The 12,906-nt window shown below is 30.4% G+C and overlaps 1 protein-coding gene across 2 annotated transcripts in view; it reads left to right on the top strand.

Moving 5' to 3' along the window:
* map3k7cl (map3k7 C-terminal like) overlaps positions 1 to 1,005 on the top strand; it is a 48,643-nt gene extending 47,638 nt beyond the window's left edge. The window contains exon 6 of one of the 2 annotated variants that reach the window (XM_061961647.2): positions 317 to 1,005. In XM_061961647.2, the coding sequence (XP_061817631.1) occupies positions 317 to 500 (184 nt within the window). In that variant the 3' untranslated portion in view covers positions 501 to 1,005. The remainder of the gene's footprint in view (positions 1 to 316) is intronic. The other variant, XM_061961646.2, reaches the window with a different exon arrangement.
* Positions 1,006 to 12,906: the final 11,901 nt, after the last annotated feature.

The following is a 12,906-nucleotide window of genomic DNA, read 5'->3' as shown; positions in this document are numbered from 1 at the left end:
ACGCACACACAGTTGTTCAGTCAAAGTCCATGAAGTTAACTCCGCCCCCTCGTGACTCATTCCGACTGATGTGTTCTATGAGGAGGCTGGAAAGGTAAACACGTAGCGTGTCATACCCGTCGAAGCGGGCCGGCCCAAGAAAAAGCAGCCCGAGCGTGACTAAGGGCTTTGGGCGGGAATGCGGCGGGTCCTGCTTGTCGAGTGTGCTACCTAAAAAAAAGCAACCCGACTAGCCGGCGTACACTCGCTCGTCTAGTCGGGGCTTGTAGTCGTTCCTTGCACGCTAACAGGCTCCTCCCACTCCCCCGGCGGTCAGGTGTCGGCTGCTGGCCGAGCTGGTGGAGGACGAGAAGGTGGCCCTGGAGATCGCCCGCCTGGAGGAGGAGTCCCGCCGCCTGGCGGAGGAGAACCGCACGCTGGTGACGGCCCACGAGGAGCGCGCCCGGCAGCTGCGGAGGCTGGGCGTGGGCGGGTGGAGGAGGCCCGACGACTCCTCGTGACCTTTAACCCCCCCCCGCGCCCCCGGGAGATTCCGACCCCGACATCCGGCAGAGAAACTGTTCGAGCCGCACGCTGGCTGATATTTGTGTTTGAAGCGGCGCCCGCGGTGTCGTGACGAGGTCCCGACGTCCTCGCGGAATTTACACTTCACTTCTTTCAAAGGCTCATTTCGGCAAAAACATAAGAGTTCCACTGCAAAATTTCAAGTCTTTTTATACCGAATAAAAAGAAAAACCGTACCACTGCTTTTTTTTACAGCAGAAGTTAGCTTCCATTTTCAAATTTCCAGTCGTTTTTTTTTTTAGTGTTACTGAAATTTTTGCAACGACATCGCTTTTATTTTGAAGGATACAATTGGCAACTCGGCTGCCTTTTTTTTTTTTTTTTTTTTTACCATTAATTCTATAATTTAACAGCGAATTATTGTAAAATCAGAAGAAAAAAAACAGTACCACTGTTATTTTTATGGTAAAATGCTGGTGATTGAGCTGACGATTTTTTTTTTTTTTTATTTTTTTTATTTTTTTTTTTAAACATTTGTTGATTGTGTTTTTGAACAATCAAACACATCAATCATCAAACCAACAAAGGGGAAAAAAATGGAAAAAAAAAATCATAATAATAATAATTAAATAAGTAAATCGGAAAAAAATATGAGTTGCCCTTTTTTGTTCTCTTTTTTTTAATGTGTTTATTGTGTTTTTAGCCACATAAGTGACAGGAACAGTCAAATACATCAATCATCAAACCAACAAGGGAAAAAAAGGGGGGGGGGGATCATAATAATAATAATTAAATAAGTAAATAAAAAAAAATATGAGTCGCCCTTTTTTTCCCTCTTTTTTTTAAAATGTGTTTATTGTGTTTTTAGCCACATAAGTGACAGGAACAGTCAAATACATCAATCATCAAACCAACAAGGGGAAAAAATGGAAAAAAAAATCATAATAATAATAATTAAATAAGTAAATCGGGAAAAAAAATATGAGTTGCCCTTTTTTTTTTCTCTCTTTTTTTTTTAATGTGTTTATTGTGTTTTTAGCCACATAAGTGACAGGAACAGTCAAACACATCAATCATCAAACCAACAAGGGAAAAAAAGGGGGGGAAAATCATAATAATAATAATTAAATAAGTAAATAAAAAAAAATATGAGTCGCCCTTTTTTTCCCCTCTTTTTTTAATGTGTTTATTGTGTTTTTAGCCACATAAGTGACAGGAACAGTCAAACACATCAATCATCAAACCAACAAGGGAAAAAAATGGAAAAAAAATCATAATAATAATAATTAAATAAGTAAATCGGACAAAAAAATATGAGTTGCCCTTTTTTTTTTTCTCTCTTTTTTTTTTAATGTGTTTATTGTGTTTTTAGCCACATAAGTCAATCAATCAATCAATGTTTATTTATATAGCCCTAAATCACAAGTGTCTCAAAGGGCTGCACAAGCCACAACGACATCCTCGGTACAGAGCCCACATAAGGGCAAGGAAAAACTCACCCCAGTGGGACGTCGATGTGAATGACTATGAGAAACCTTGTGACAGGAACAGTCAAATACATCAATCGTCAAACCAACAAGGGAAAAAAAAGGGGAGGGGGGGGGGGGCCAATCATAATAATAATAATTAAATAAGTAAATCAAAAAAAATATGAGTCGCCCTTTTTTTCCCTGTTTTTTTTAATGTGTTTATTGTGTTTTTAGCCACATAAGTGACAGGAACAGTCAAACACGTCAATCATCAAACCAACAAGGGGAAAAAATGGGAAAAAAATCATAATAATAATAATTAAATAAGTAAATCGGAAAAAAATATGAGTTGCCCTTTTTTTTTCTCTTTTTTTTTTTTATGTGTTTATTGTGTTTTTAGCCACATAAGTGACAGGAACAGTCAAATACATCAATCATCAAACCAACAAGGGGAAAAAAAGGGAGGGGGGGGGGGAATCATAATAATAATAATTAAATAAGTAAATAAATAAAAATATGAGTCGCCCTTTTTTTTCCTCTTTTTTTTTATGTGTTTATTGTGTTTTTAGCCACATAAGTGACAGGAACAGTCAAACACATCAATCATCAAACCAACAAGGGAAAAAAATTGAAATAAAATCATAATAATAATAATTAAATAAGTAAATCGGAAAAAAATATGAGTTGCCCTTTTTTTCCCTCTTTTTTTTAATGTGTTTATTGTGTTTTTAGCCACATAAGTGACAGGAACAGTCAAATACATCAATCATCAAACCAACAAGGAAAAAAAAGGGCGGGGGGGGATCATAATAATAATAATTAAATAAGTAAATCAAAAAAATATGAGTCGCCCTTTTTTTTCCTCTTTTTTTTTAATGTGTTTATTGTGTTTTTAGCCACATAAGTGACAGGAACAGTCAAACACATCAATCATCAAACCACAAGGGAAAAAAATGGGAAAAAAATCACAATAATAATAATTAAATAAGTAAATCGGACAAAAAAATATGAGTTGCCCTTTTTTTTTTCTCTCTTTTTTTTTTAATGTGTTTATTGTGTTTTTAGCCACATAAGTGACAGGAACAGTCAAATACATCAATCATCAAACCAACAAGGGAAAAAAAAGGGGGAGGGGGGGGAATCCTAATAATAATAATTAAATAAGTAAATCAAAAAAAATATGAGTCGCCCTTTTTTTTCTCCTCTTTTTTTTATGTGTTTATTGTGTTTTTAGCCACATAAGTGACAGGAACAGTCAAATACATCAATCATCAAACCAACAAGGGGAAAAAATGGGGGAAAAAAATCATAATAATAATAATTAAATAAGTAAATCGGAAAAAAAATATGAGTTGCCCTTTTTTTTCTCTTTTTTTTTAATGTGTTTATTGTGTTTTTAGCCACATAAGTGACAGGAACAGTCAAATACATCAATCATCAAACCAACAAGGGGAAAAAAAGGGGGGGGGGGGGAATCATAATAATAATAATTAAATAAGTAAATCAAAAAAAATATGAGTCGCCCTTTTTTTTCCTCTTTTTTTTAATGTGTTTATTGTGTTTTTAGCCACATAAGTGACAGGAACAGTCAAAGACATCAATCATCAAACCAACAAGGGAAAAAAATTGAAATAAAATCATAATAATAATAATTAAATAAGTAAATCGGAAAAAAATATGAGTTGCCCTTTTTTTTCTCTTTTTTTTAATGTGTTTATTGTGTTTTTAGCCACATAAGTGACAGGAACAGTCAAATACATCAATCATCAAACCAACAAGGAAAAAAAAAAGGGCGGGGGGGGGGGGGGGGGATCATAATAATAATAATTAAATAAGTAAATCAAAAATAATATGAGTCGCCCTTTTTTTTTCTCTCTTTTTTTTTAATGTGTTTATTGTGTTTTTAGCCACATAAGTGACAGGAACAGTCAAACACATCAATCATCAAACCAACAAGGGAAAAAAATGGAAAAAAAATCATAATAATAATAATTAAATAAGTAAATCGGAAAAAAATATGAGTTGCCCTTTTTTTTCTCTTTTTTTTAATGTGTTTATTGTGTTTTTAGCCACATAAGTGACAGGAACAGTCAAATACATCAATTATCAAACCAACAAGGGGAAAAAAAGGGGGTGGGGGGTGGGAGGTGGATCATAATAATAATAAATAAGTAAATCAAAAATAATATGAGTCGCCCTTTTTTTTTCCCTCTTTTTTTTTAAATGTGTTTATTGTGTTTTTAGCCACATAAGTGACAGGAACAGTCAAACACATCAATCATCAAACCAACAAGGGAAAAAAATGGAAAAAAAATCATAATAATAATAATTAAATAAGTAAATCGGAAAAAAATATGAGTTGCCCTTTTTTTTCTCTTTTTTTTAATGTGTTTATTGTGTTTTTAGCCACATAAGTGACAGGAACAGTCAAATACATCAATTATCAAACCAACAAGGGAAAAAAAAGGGGTGGGGGGGTGTGGGGGGGGAATCATAATAATAATAATTAAATAAGTAAATCAAAAAAAATATGAGTCGCCCTTTTTTTTCCTCTTTTTTTTTAATGTGTTTATTGTGTTTTTAGCCACATAAGTGACAGGAACAGTCAAATACATCAATCATCAAACCACAAGGGAAAAAAATGGAAAGAAAATCATAATAATAATAATTAAATAAGTAAATCGGAAAAAAATATGAGTTGCCCTTTTTTTTCTCTTTTTTTTAATGTGTTTATTGTGTTTTTAGCCACATAAGTGACAGGAACAGTCAAATACATCAATCATCAAACCAACAAGGGAAAAAAAAGGGGGAGGGGGGGAATCATAATAATAATAATTAAATAAGTAAATCAAAAAAAATATGAGTCGCCCTTTTTTTTCCTCTTTTTTTTATGTGTTTATTGTGTTTTTAGCCACATAAGTGACAGGAACAGTCAAATACATCAATCATCAAACCAACAAGGGAAAAAAATTGAAATAAAATCATAATAATAATAATTAAATAAGTAAATCGGAAAAAAATATGAGTTGCCCTTTTTTTGTTCTCTTTTTTTTAATGTGTTTATTGTGTTTTTAGCCACATAAGTGACAGGAACAGTCAAATACATCAATCATCAAACCAACAAGGGGAAAAAAAGGGGGGGGGGGGGGATCATAATAATAATAATAATTAAATAAGTAAATCAAAAAAAATATGAATCGCCCTTTTTTTTCTTCTTTTTTTTATGTGTTTATTGTGTTTTTAGCCACATAAGTGACAGGAACAGTCAAACACATCAATCATCAAACCAACAAGGGAAAAAAATTGAAATAAAATCATAATAATAATAATTAAATAAGTAAATCGGAAAAAAATATGAGTTGCCCTTTTCTCTCTCTTTTTTTTTATGTGTTTATTGTGTTTTTAGCCACATAAGTGACAGGAACAGTCAAATACATCAATCATCAAACCAACAAGGGAAAAAAAAAGGGCGGGGGGGGGGGGGGGGGGGATCATAATAATAATAATTAAATAAGTAAATCAAAAAAAATATGAGTCGCCATTTTTTCCCTCTTTTTTATGTGTTTATTGTGTTTTTAGCCACATAAGTGACAGGAACAGTCAAATACATCAATCATCAAACCAACAAGGGAAAAAAATGTTTTAAAAAATCATTATAATAATAATTAAATAAGTAAATCGGAAAAAAAAATATGAGTTGCCCTTTTTTTTCTCCTCTTTTTTTTAATGTGTCTATTGTGTTTTTAGCCACATAAGTGACAGGAACAGTCAAATACATCAATCATCAAACCAACAAGGGGGAAAAAAAGGGGGGGGGGGAATCATAATAATAATAATTAAATAAGTAAATCAAAAAAAATATGAGTCGCCATTTTTTCCCTCTTTTTTATGTGTTTATTGTGTTTTTAGCCACATAAGTGACAGGAACAGTCAAATACATCAATCATCAAACCAACAAGGGAAAAAAAAAAAAAAAAAATCATAATAATAATAATTAAATAAGTAAATCGGGAAAAAAAATATGAGTTGCCCTTTTTTCCCCCTCTTTTTTAAAAATTTGTTTATTGTGTTTTTAGCCACATAAGTCAATCAATCAATCAATGTTTATTTATATAGCCCTAAATCACAAGTGTCTCAAAGGGCTGCACAAGCCACAACGACATCCTCGGTACAGAGCCCACATAAGGGCAAGGAAAAACTCACCCCAGTGGGACGTCGATGTGAATGACCTTGTGACAGGAACAGTCAAATACATCAATCATCAAACCAACAAGGGAAAAAAAAGGGGGAGGGGGGGGGGCAATCATAATAATAATAATTAAATAAGTAAATCAAAAAAAATATGAGTCGCCCTTTTTTTTCCTCTTTTTTTTTAATGTGTTTATTGTGTTTTTAGCCACATAAGTGACAGGAACAGTCAAACACATCAATCATCAAACCAACAAAGGAAAAAAAAATCATAATAATAATAATTCAATAAGTAAATCAGAAAAAAATATGAGTTGCCCTTTTTTTTCTTTTTTTAATGTGTTTATTGTGTTTTTAGCCACATAAGTGACAGGAACAGTCAAACACAGCAAATGCTTTTCTTATTTCCCCCACCCCTAACAAGTGAAAAAAAAATAAAAATAAAAATCATAACAATAAATAATAATAATAATAAAATAAAATTAAAAAAAAAAAAAATTAGTTGCCCGTTTTTTTTGTTTGTTTTGTTTTAGCCACAAAAGTGATAGGAACAGTCAAACACATCAAATGCTTTTCTTTCCCCCCTACCCCCAACATGCTGCCGTTTTTTGTTTGTTTATTGGTTTTTAAACATTTGTTTATTGTGCTTTTAGCCACAAAATTGACAGGAACAGTCAAACACATCAAATACTTTTATTTCCCCCACCCTAACAAGTAACAAAAAAAGAAACAAAATCATAATAATAATTAATAATAACTAAATCAGTAAATCAGAAAAAAATATGAGTTGCCTTTTTTTTTTTTTTTTTTTTTTTTTTTTTTTTTTTTAAATTGTGTTTTTTAGCCACAAAATTGACAGGAACAGTCAAACACATCAAATGTTTTTTTTTCCCCGACCCCCGACAAGTGACAAAACAAATTCATAATAATGAATAATAATTAAATAAATAAATCAGAAAAAAAACAAGCTGTTGTTTTTTTGTTTGTTTGTTGTTGTTTATTTATTTGTTTATTGTATTTTTTAGCCACAAAATTGACAGGTACAGTCAAACATCAAATGCTTTTCTTATTTCCCCCACTCCCAACAAGTGACAAAAAAAGAAGAAAAAAATCTTAATAATAAATAATAATAATTCAATAAATAAATCAGAAAAAAATATGAGTTGCCCGTTTTTGTTGTTGTTGTTGTTGTTGTTTATTGTGTTTTTAGCCATGCAAGTGACAGGAACAGTCAAACACATCAAATGCTTTTCTGTTTTTCTTCCCACCCCAACAAGTAAAAAAAGGGGGGAAAAATCATACTAATAAATAATAATAATAATTAAATAAGTAATCAGAATAAAAATAGTTGCCCGGTTTTTGTTGTTGTGTTTTTGTTTTGTTTATTGTGTTACTAGCCACATAAGTAACAGGAACAATCAAACACAAATTGTTTTTCTTTCCCCCACTCCCAACAAGTAACAAAAAAAATATCATAATATTAAACAATAATTAAATAAATAAATCAGAAAAAACAAAAAAGCTGCCGTTTTTTTTTTTTTTTTAAAAGAAACCTTTTTTGAATAGAAAAATTATTTATCGTAAAAACTACTGTCATTTTTAATGGAAATTTAAAAAAAGGTACTTTTTAAAAAGTACAATTCCGGCGACTGAACTGCTAGTTTTTTTATCGTAATAACTACGGTCGGTTTTACTGCGAATTACTGGATAGTAAAAAAAAAAAAAAAAGGACTTTTTTAATGGTAAAATTCGGACAACTGAGCTGCTAGTTTTTATCGTAAGAACAAAATTGATTTTTAATGCGATTTACTGTAAATTAAAAAAGAAACCTTTTTTTAAATAGTAAAATTCTTGCAACTAAGTTGCTAGTTTTTTATCGTAAAAACTATTGTCGTTTTTACTGGAAATTTTAAAAAAGGTCCTTTTTTGAAAAGTACAATTCTGGTGACTAAATTGCTAGTTTTTTTATCGTAATAACTACGGGCGGTTTTACTGCGAATTACTGTATCATAAAAAAAAACACAGTACTTTTTTGATGGTAAAATTCGGACAACTGAGCTGCAAATTTTTTATCGTAAAAACGAAATTGATTTTTAATGCGATTTACTGTAAACTAAAAAAGAAACCTTTTTTAAATAGGAAAATTCTTGCAACTGAGTTGCTAGTTTTTTATCGTAAAAACTCTTGCAAATGAGTTGCTAGTTTTTTATCGTGAAAACTAATGTAATTTTTAGTAACATTTTTAAAAAGGTACTTTTTAAAAAAAAGTACAATTCTGGCGACTAAATTGCTAGTTTTTTAAATCATAATAACTACGTTCGGTTTTACTGCGAATTACTGTATAGTAAAAAAAAAGGTACTTTTTTAATGGTAAAATTCGAACAACTGAGCTGCTAGTTTTTTATCGTAAGAACAAAAAACATTTTTAATGCGATTTACTGTAAATTTATAAAGAAACCTTTTTTAAATAATAAAATGATTGCAACTGAGTTGCTAGTTTTTTATCCTAAAAACTACTGTTGTTTTTACCGGAAATTTAAAAAAAGGGAATTTTTTTAAAAAGTACAATTCCGGCGACTGAACTGCTAGTTTTTTTATTGTAATAACTACGGTCGGTTTTACTGCGAATTACTGTATCGTTAAAAAAAAAAAACCTGTACTTTTTTAATGGTAAAATTCGGACAACTGAGCTGCTGGTTTTTTATCGTAAGAACAAAAAATGTGTTTAATGCGATTTACTGTAAATTCAAAAAGAAACCTTTTTTAAATAGGAAAATTCTTGCAACTGAGTTGCTAGTTTTTTATTGTAAAAACTATTGTTGTTTTTACTGGAAAATTTTAAAAAGGTACTTTTTTTTAAAAAGTACAATTCCGCCGACTGAACTGCTAGTTTTTTTTATCGTAATAACTACGGTCGGTTTTACGGCGAATTACTGTATAGTAAAAAAAAAAAAACTGTACTTTTTTAATGGTAAAATTCGGACAACTGAGTTGCTAGTTTTTTATCGTAAAAACTACTGTTGTTTTTACAGAAAATTTTAAAAAGGTACTTTTTTAAAAAGTACAATTCTGGCGACTGAATTGCTAGTTTTTTTGGTCGTAATAACTACGGTCGGTTTTACTGCCAATTACTGTATAGTAAAAAAAAAAAAAAAGGTACTTTTTTATTAGTAAAATTCGGACAACTGAGCTGCTAGTTTTTTATCGTAAAAACCATTGTCGTTTTTACTGGAAATGTAAAAAAAAGGTACTTTTTAAAAAAGTAAAATTCTGGTGACTGAGCTTCTAGTTTTTTATCGTAAGAACAAAAAATGTGTTTAATGCGATTTACTGTAAATTATAAAAGAAACCCTTTTAAATAGTACAATTCTTGCAACTGAGTTGCTAGTTTTTTATCGTAAAAACTCTTGCAACTGAGTTGTTAGTTTTTTTATCGTAAAAACTACTGTGGTTTTTAACGGAAATGTTAAAAAAGGTACTTTTTTAAAAAGTACAATTCCGGCGACTGAACTGCGAATTACTGTATAGTAAAAAAAAAAAAAAAGGTACTTTTTTAATGGTAAAATCGGACAACTGAGCTGCTAGTTTTTTATCGCAAAAACTCTTGCAACTGAGTTGCTAGTTTTTTATCGTAAAAACTACTGTCGTTTTTACTGGAAAATTGTGGTGACTAAATTGCTAGTTTTTTTTATCGTAATAACTACGGTCGGTTTTACTGCGAATTACTGTATCGTAAAAAAAAAAAACGGTACTTTTTTAATGGTAAAATTCGGACAACTGAGCTGCTGGTTTTTTATCGTAAGAACAAAAAATGTGTTTAATGCGATTTACTGTAAATGATAAAAGAAACCTTTTTAAATAGTAAAATTCTTGCAACTGAGTTGCTAGTTTTTTATCGTAAAAACTCTTGCAACTGAGTTGTTAGTTTTTTTATCGTAAAAACTACTGTTGTTTTTACCAGAAATGTTAAAAAAGGTACTTTTTTAAAAAGTACAATTCCGGCGACTGAACTGCGAATTACTGTATAGTAAAAAAAAAAAAGAAAGGTACTTTTTTAATGGTAAAATCGGACAACAAGTTTTTTATCGTAAAAACTCTTGCAACTAAGTTGCTAGTTTTTTATCGTAAAAACTACTGTCGTTTTTACTGGAAAATTGTGGTGACTAAATTGCTAGTTTTTTTTATCGTAATAACTACGGTCGGTTTTACTGCGAATTACTGTATCGTAAAAAAAAAAAACGGTACTTTTTTAATGGTAAAATTCGGACAACTGAGCTGCTGGTTTTTTATCGTAAGAACAAAAAATTTGTTTAATGCGATTTACTGTAAATTAAAAAGAAACCTTTTTTAAATAGGAAAATTCTTGCAACTGAGTTGCTAGTTTTTTATTGTAAAAACTATTGTCGTTTTTACTGGACATTTTTAAAAAGGTACTTTTTTTAAAAAGTACAATTCCGCCGACTGAACTGCTAATTTTTTTTATCGTAATAACTACGGTCGGTTTTACTGCGAATTACTGTATAGTAAAAAAAAAAACTGTACTTTTTTAATGGTAAAATTCGGACAACTGAGTTGCTAGTTTTTTATCGTAAAAACTACTGTTGTTTTTACAGAAAATTTTAAAAAGGTACTTTTTTAAAAAGTACAATTCTGGCGACTGAATTGCTAGTTTTTTTTGGTCGTAACAACTACGGTCGGTTTTACTGCCAATTACTGTATAGTAAAAAAAAAAAAAAAGGTACTTTTTTAATAGTAAAATTCGGACAACTGAGCTGCTAGTTTTTATCGTAAGAACAAAATGTATTTTTAATGCGATTTACTATAAATTAAAAAAGTAAAATTCTTGCAACTGAGTTGCTAGTTTGTTATCGTAAAAACTATTGTCGTTTTTACTGGAAATTTAAAAAAACGTACTTTTAAAAAAAGTAAAATTCTGGTGACTGAGCTCTAGTTTTTTATCGTAAGAACAAAAAATGTGTTTAATGCGATTTACTGTAAATTCAAAAAGAAACCTTTTTTAAATAGGAAAATTCTTGCAACTGAGTTGCTAGTTTTTTATTGTAAAAACTATTGTCGTTTTTACTGGAAATTTAAAAAAAACTTACTTTTTTAAAAAGTAAAATTCTGGTGACTGAGCTTCTAGTTTTTTATCGTAAGAACAAAAAATGTGTTTAATGCGATTTACTGTAAATTATAAAAGAAACCTTTTTAAATAGTAAAAATCTTGCAACTGAGTTGCTAGTTTTTTATCGTAAAAACTCTTGCAACTGAGTTGTTAGTTTTTTTATCGTAAAAACTACTGTTGTTTTTACCGGAAATGTTAAAAAAGGTACTTTTTTAAAAAGTACAATTCCGGCGACTGAACTGCGAATTACTGTATAGTAAAAAAAAAAAAAGAAAGGTACTTTTTTAATGGTAAAATCGGACAACTGAGCTGCTAGTTTTTTATCGCAAAAACTCTTGCAACTGAGTTGCTAGTTTTTTATTGTAAAAACTACTGTAGTTTTTACTGGAAAATTGTGGTGACTAAATTGCTAGTTTTTTTTATCGTAATAACTACGGTCGGTTTTACTGCGAATTACTGTATCGTAAAAAAAAAACGGTACTTTTTTAATGGTAAAATTCGGACAACTGAGCTGCTGGTTTTTTATCGTAAGAACAAAACATTTGTTTAATGCGATTTACTGTAAATTCCAAAAGAAACCTTTTTTAAATAGGAAAATTCTTGCAACTGAGTTGCTAGTTTTTTATTGTAAAAACTATTGTCGTTTTTACTGGAAATTTTTAAAAAGGTACTTTTTTTAAAAAGTACAATTCCGCCGACTGAACTGCTAGTTTTTTTTATCGTAATAACTACGGTCGGTTTTACTGCGAATTACTGTATAGTAAAAAAAAAAAACTGTACTTTTTTAATGGTAAAATTCGGACAACTGAGTTGCTAGTTTTTTACCGTAAAAACTACTGTTGTTTTTACAGAAAATTTTAAAAAAGGTACTTTTTTAAAAAGTACATTTCCGGCGACTGAACTTCTAGTTTTTTTTTGTCGTAATAACTACGGTCGGTTTGACTGCCAATTACTGTATAGTAAAAAAAAAAAAAAGGTACTTTTTTAATAGTAAAATTCGGACAACTGAGCTGCTAGTTTTTATCGTAAGAACAAAATGTATTTTTAATGCGATTTACTATAAATTAAAAAAGTAAAATTCTTGCAACTGAGTTGCTAGTTTTTTATCGTAAAAACTACTGTTGTTTTTACCGGAAATTTTAAAAAAGGTACTTTTTTAAATAGTAAAATTCTGGTGACTGAGTTGCTAGTTTTTTATCGTAAAAACTCTTGCAACTGAGTTGTTAGTTTTTTATCGTAAAAACTACTGTTGTTTTTACCGGAAATTTTAAAAAAGGTACTTTTTTAAAAAGTACAATTCCGGCGACTGAACTGCGAATTACTGTATAGTAAAAAAAAAGGTACTTTTTTAATGGTAAAATCGGACAACTGAGCTGCTACTTTTTTATCGTAAAAACTCTTGCAACTGAGTTGCTAGTTTTTTATCGTAAAAACTACTGTTGTTTTTTACTGGAAAATTCTGGTGACTAAATTGCTAGTTTTTTTTATCGTAATAACTACGGTCGGTTTTACTGCGAATTACTGTATCGTAAAAAAAAAAACGGTACTTTTTTAATGGTAAAATTCGGACAACTGAGCTGCTGGTTTTTTATCGTAAGAACAAAAAATTTGTTTAATGCG

Source organism: Nerophis lumbriciformis, linkage group LG09 (genome assembly GCF_033978685.3).
Source record: "Nerophis lumbriciformis linkage group LG09, RoL_Nlum_v2.1, whole genome shotgun sequence".
NCBI lineage: Eukaryota > Metazoa > Chordata > Actinopteri > Syngnathiformes > Syngnathidae > Nerophis > Nerophis lumbriciformis.
This window is presented reverse-complemented; position numbering and strand designations above follow the sequence as displayed.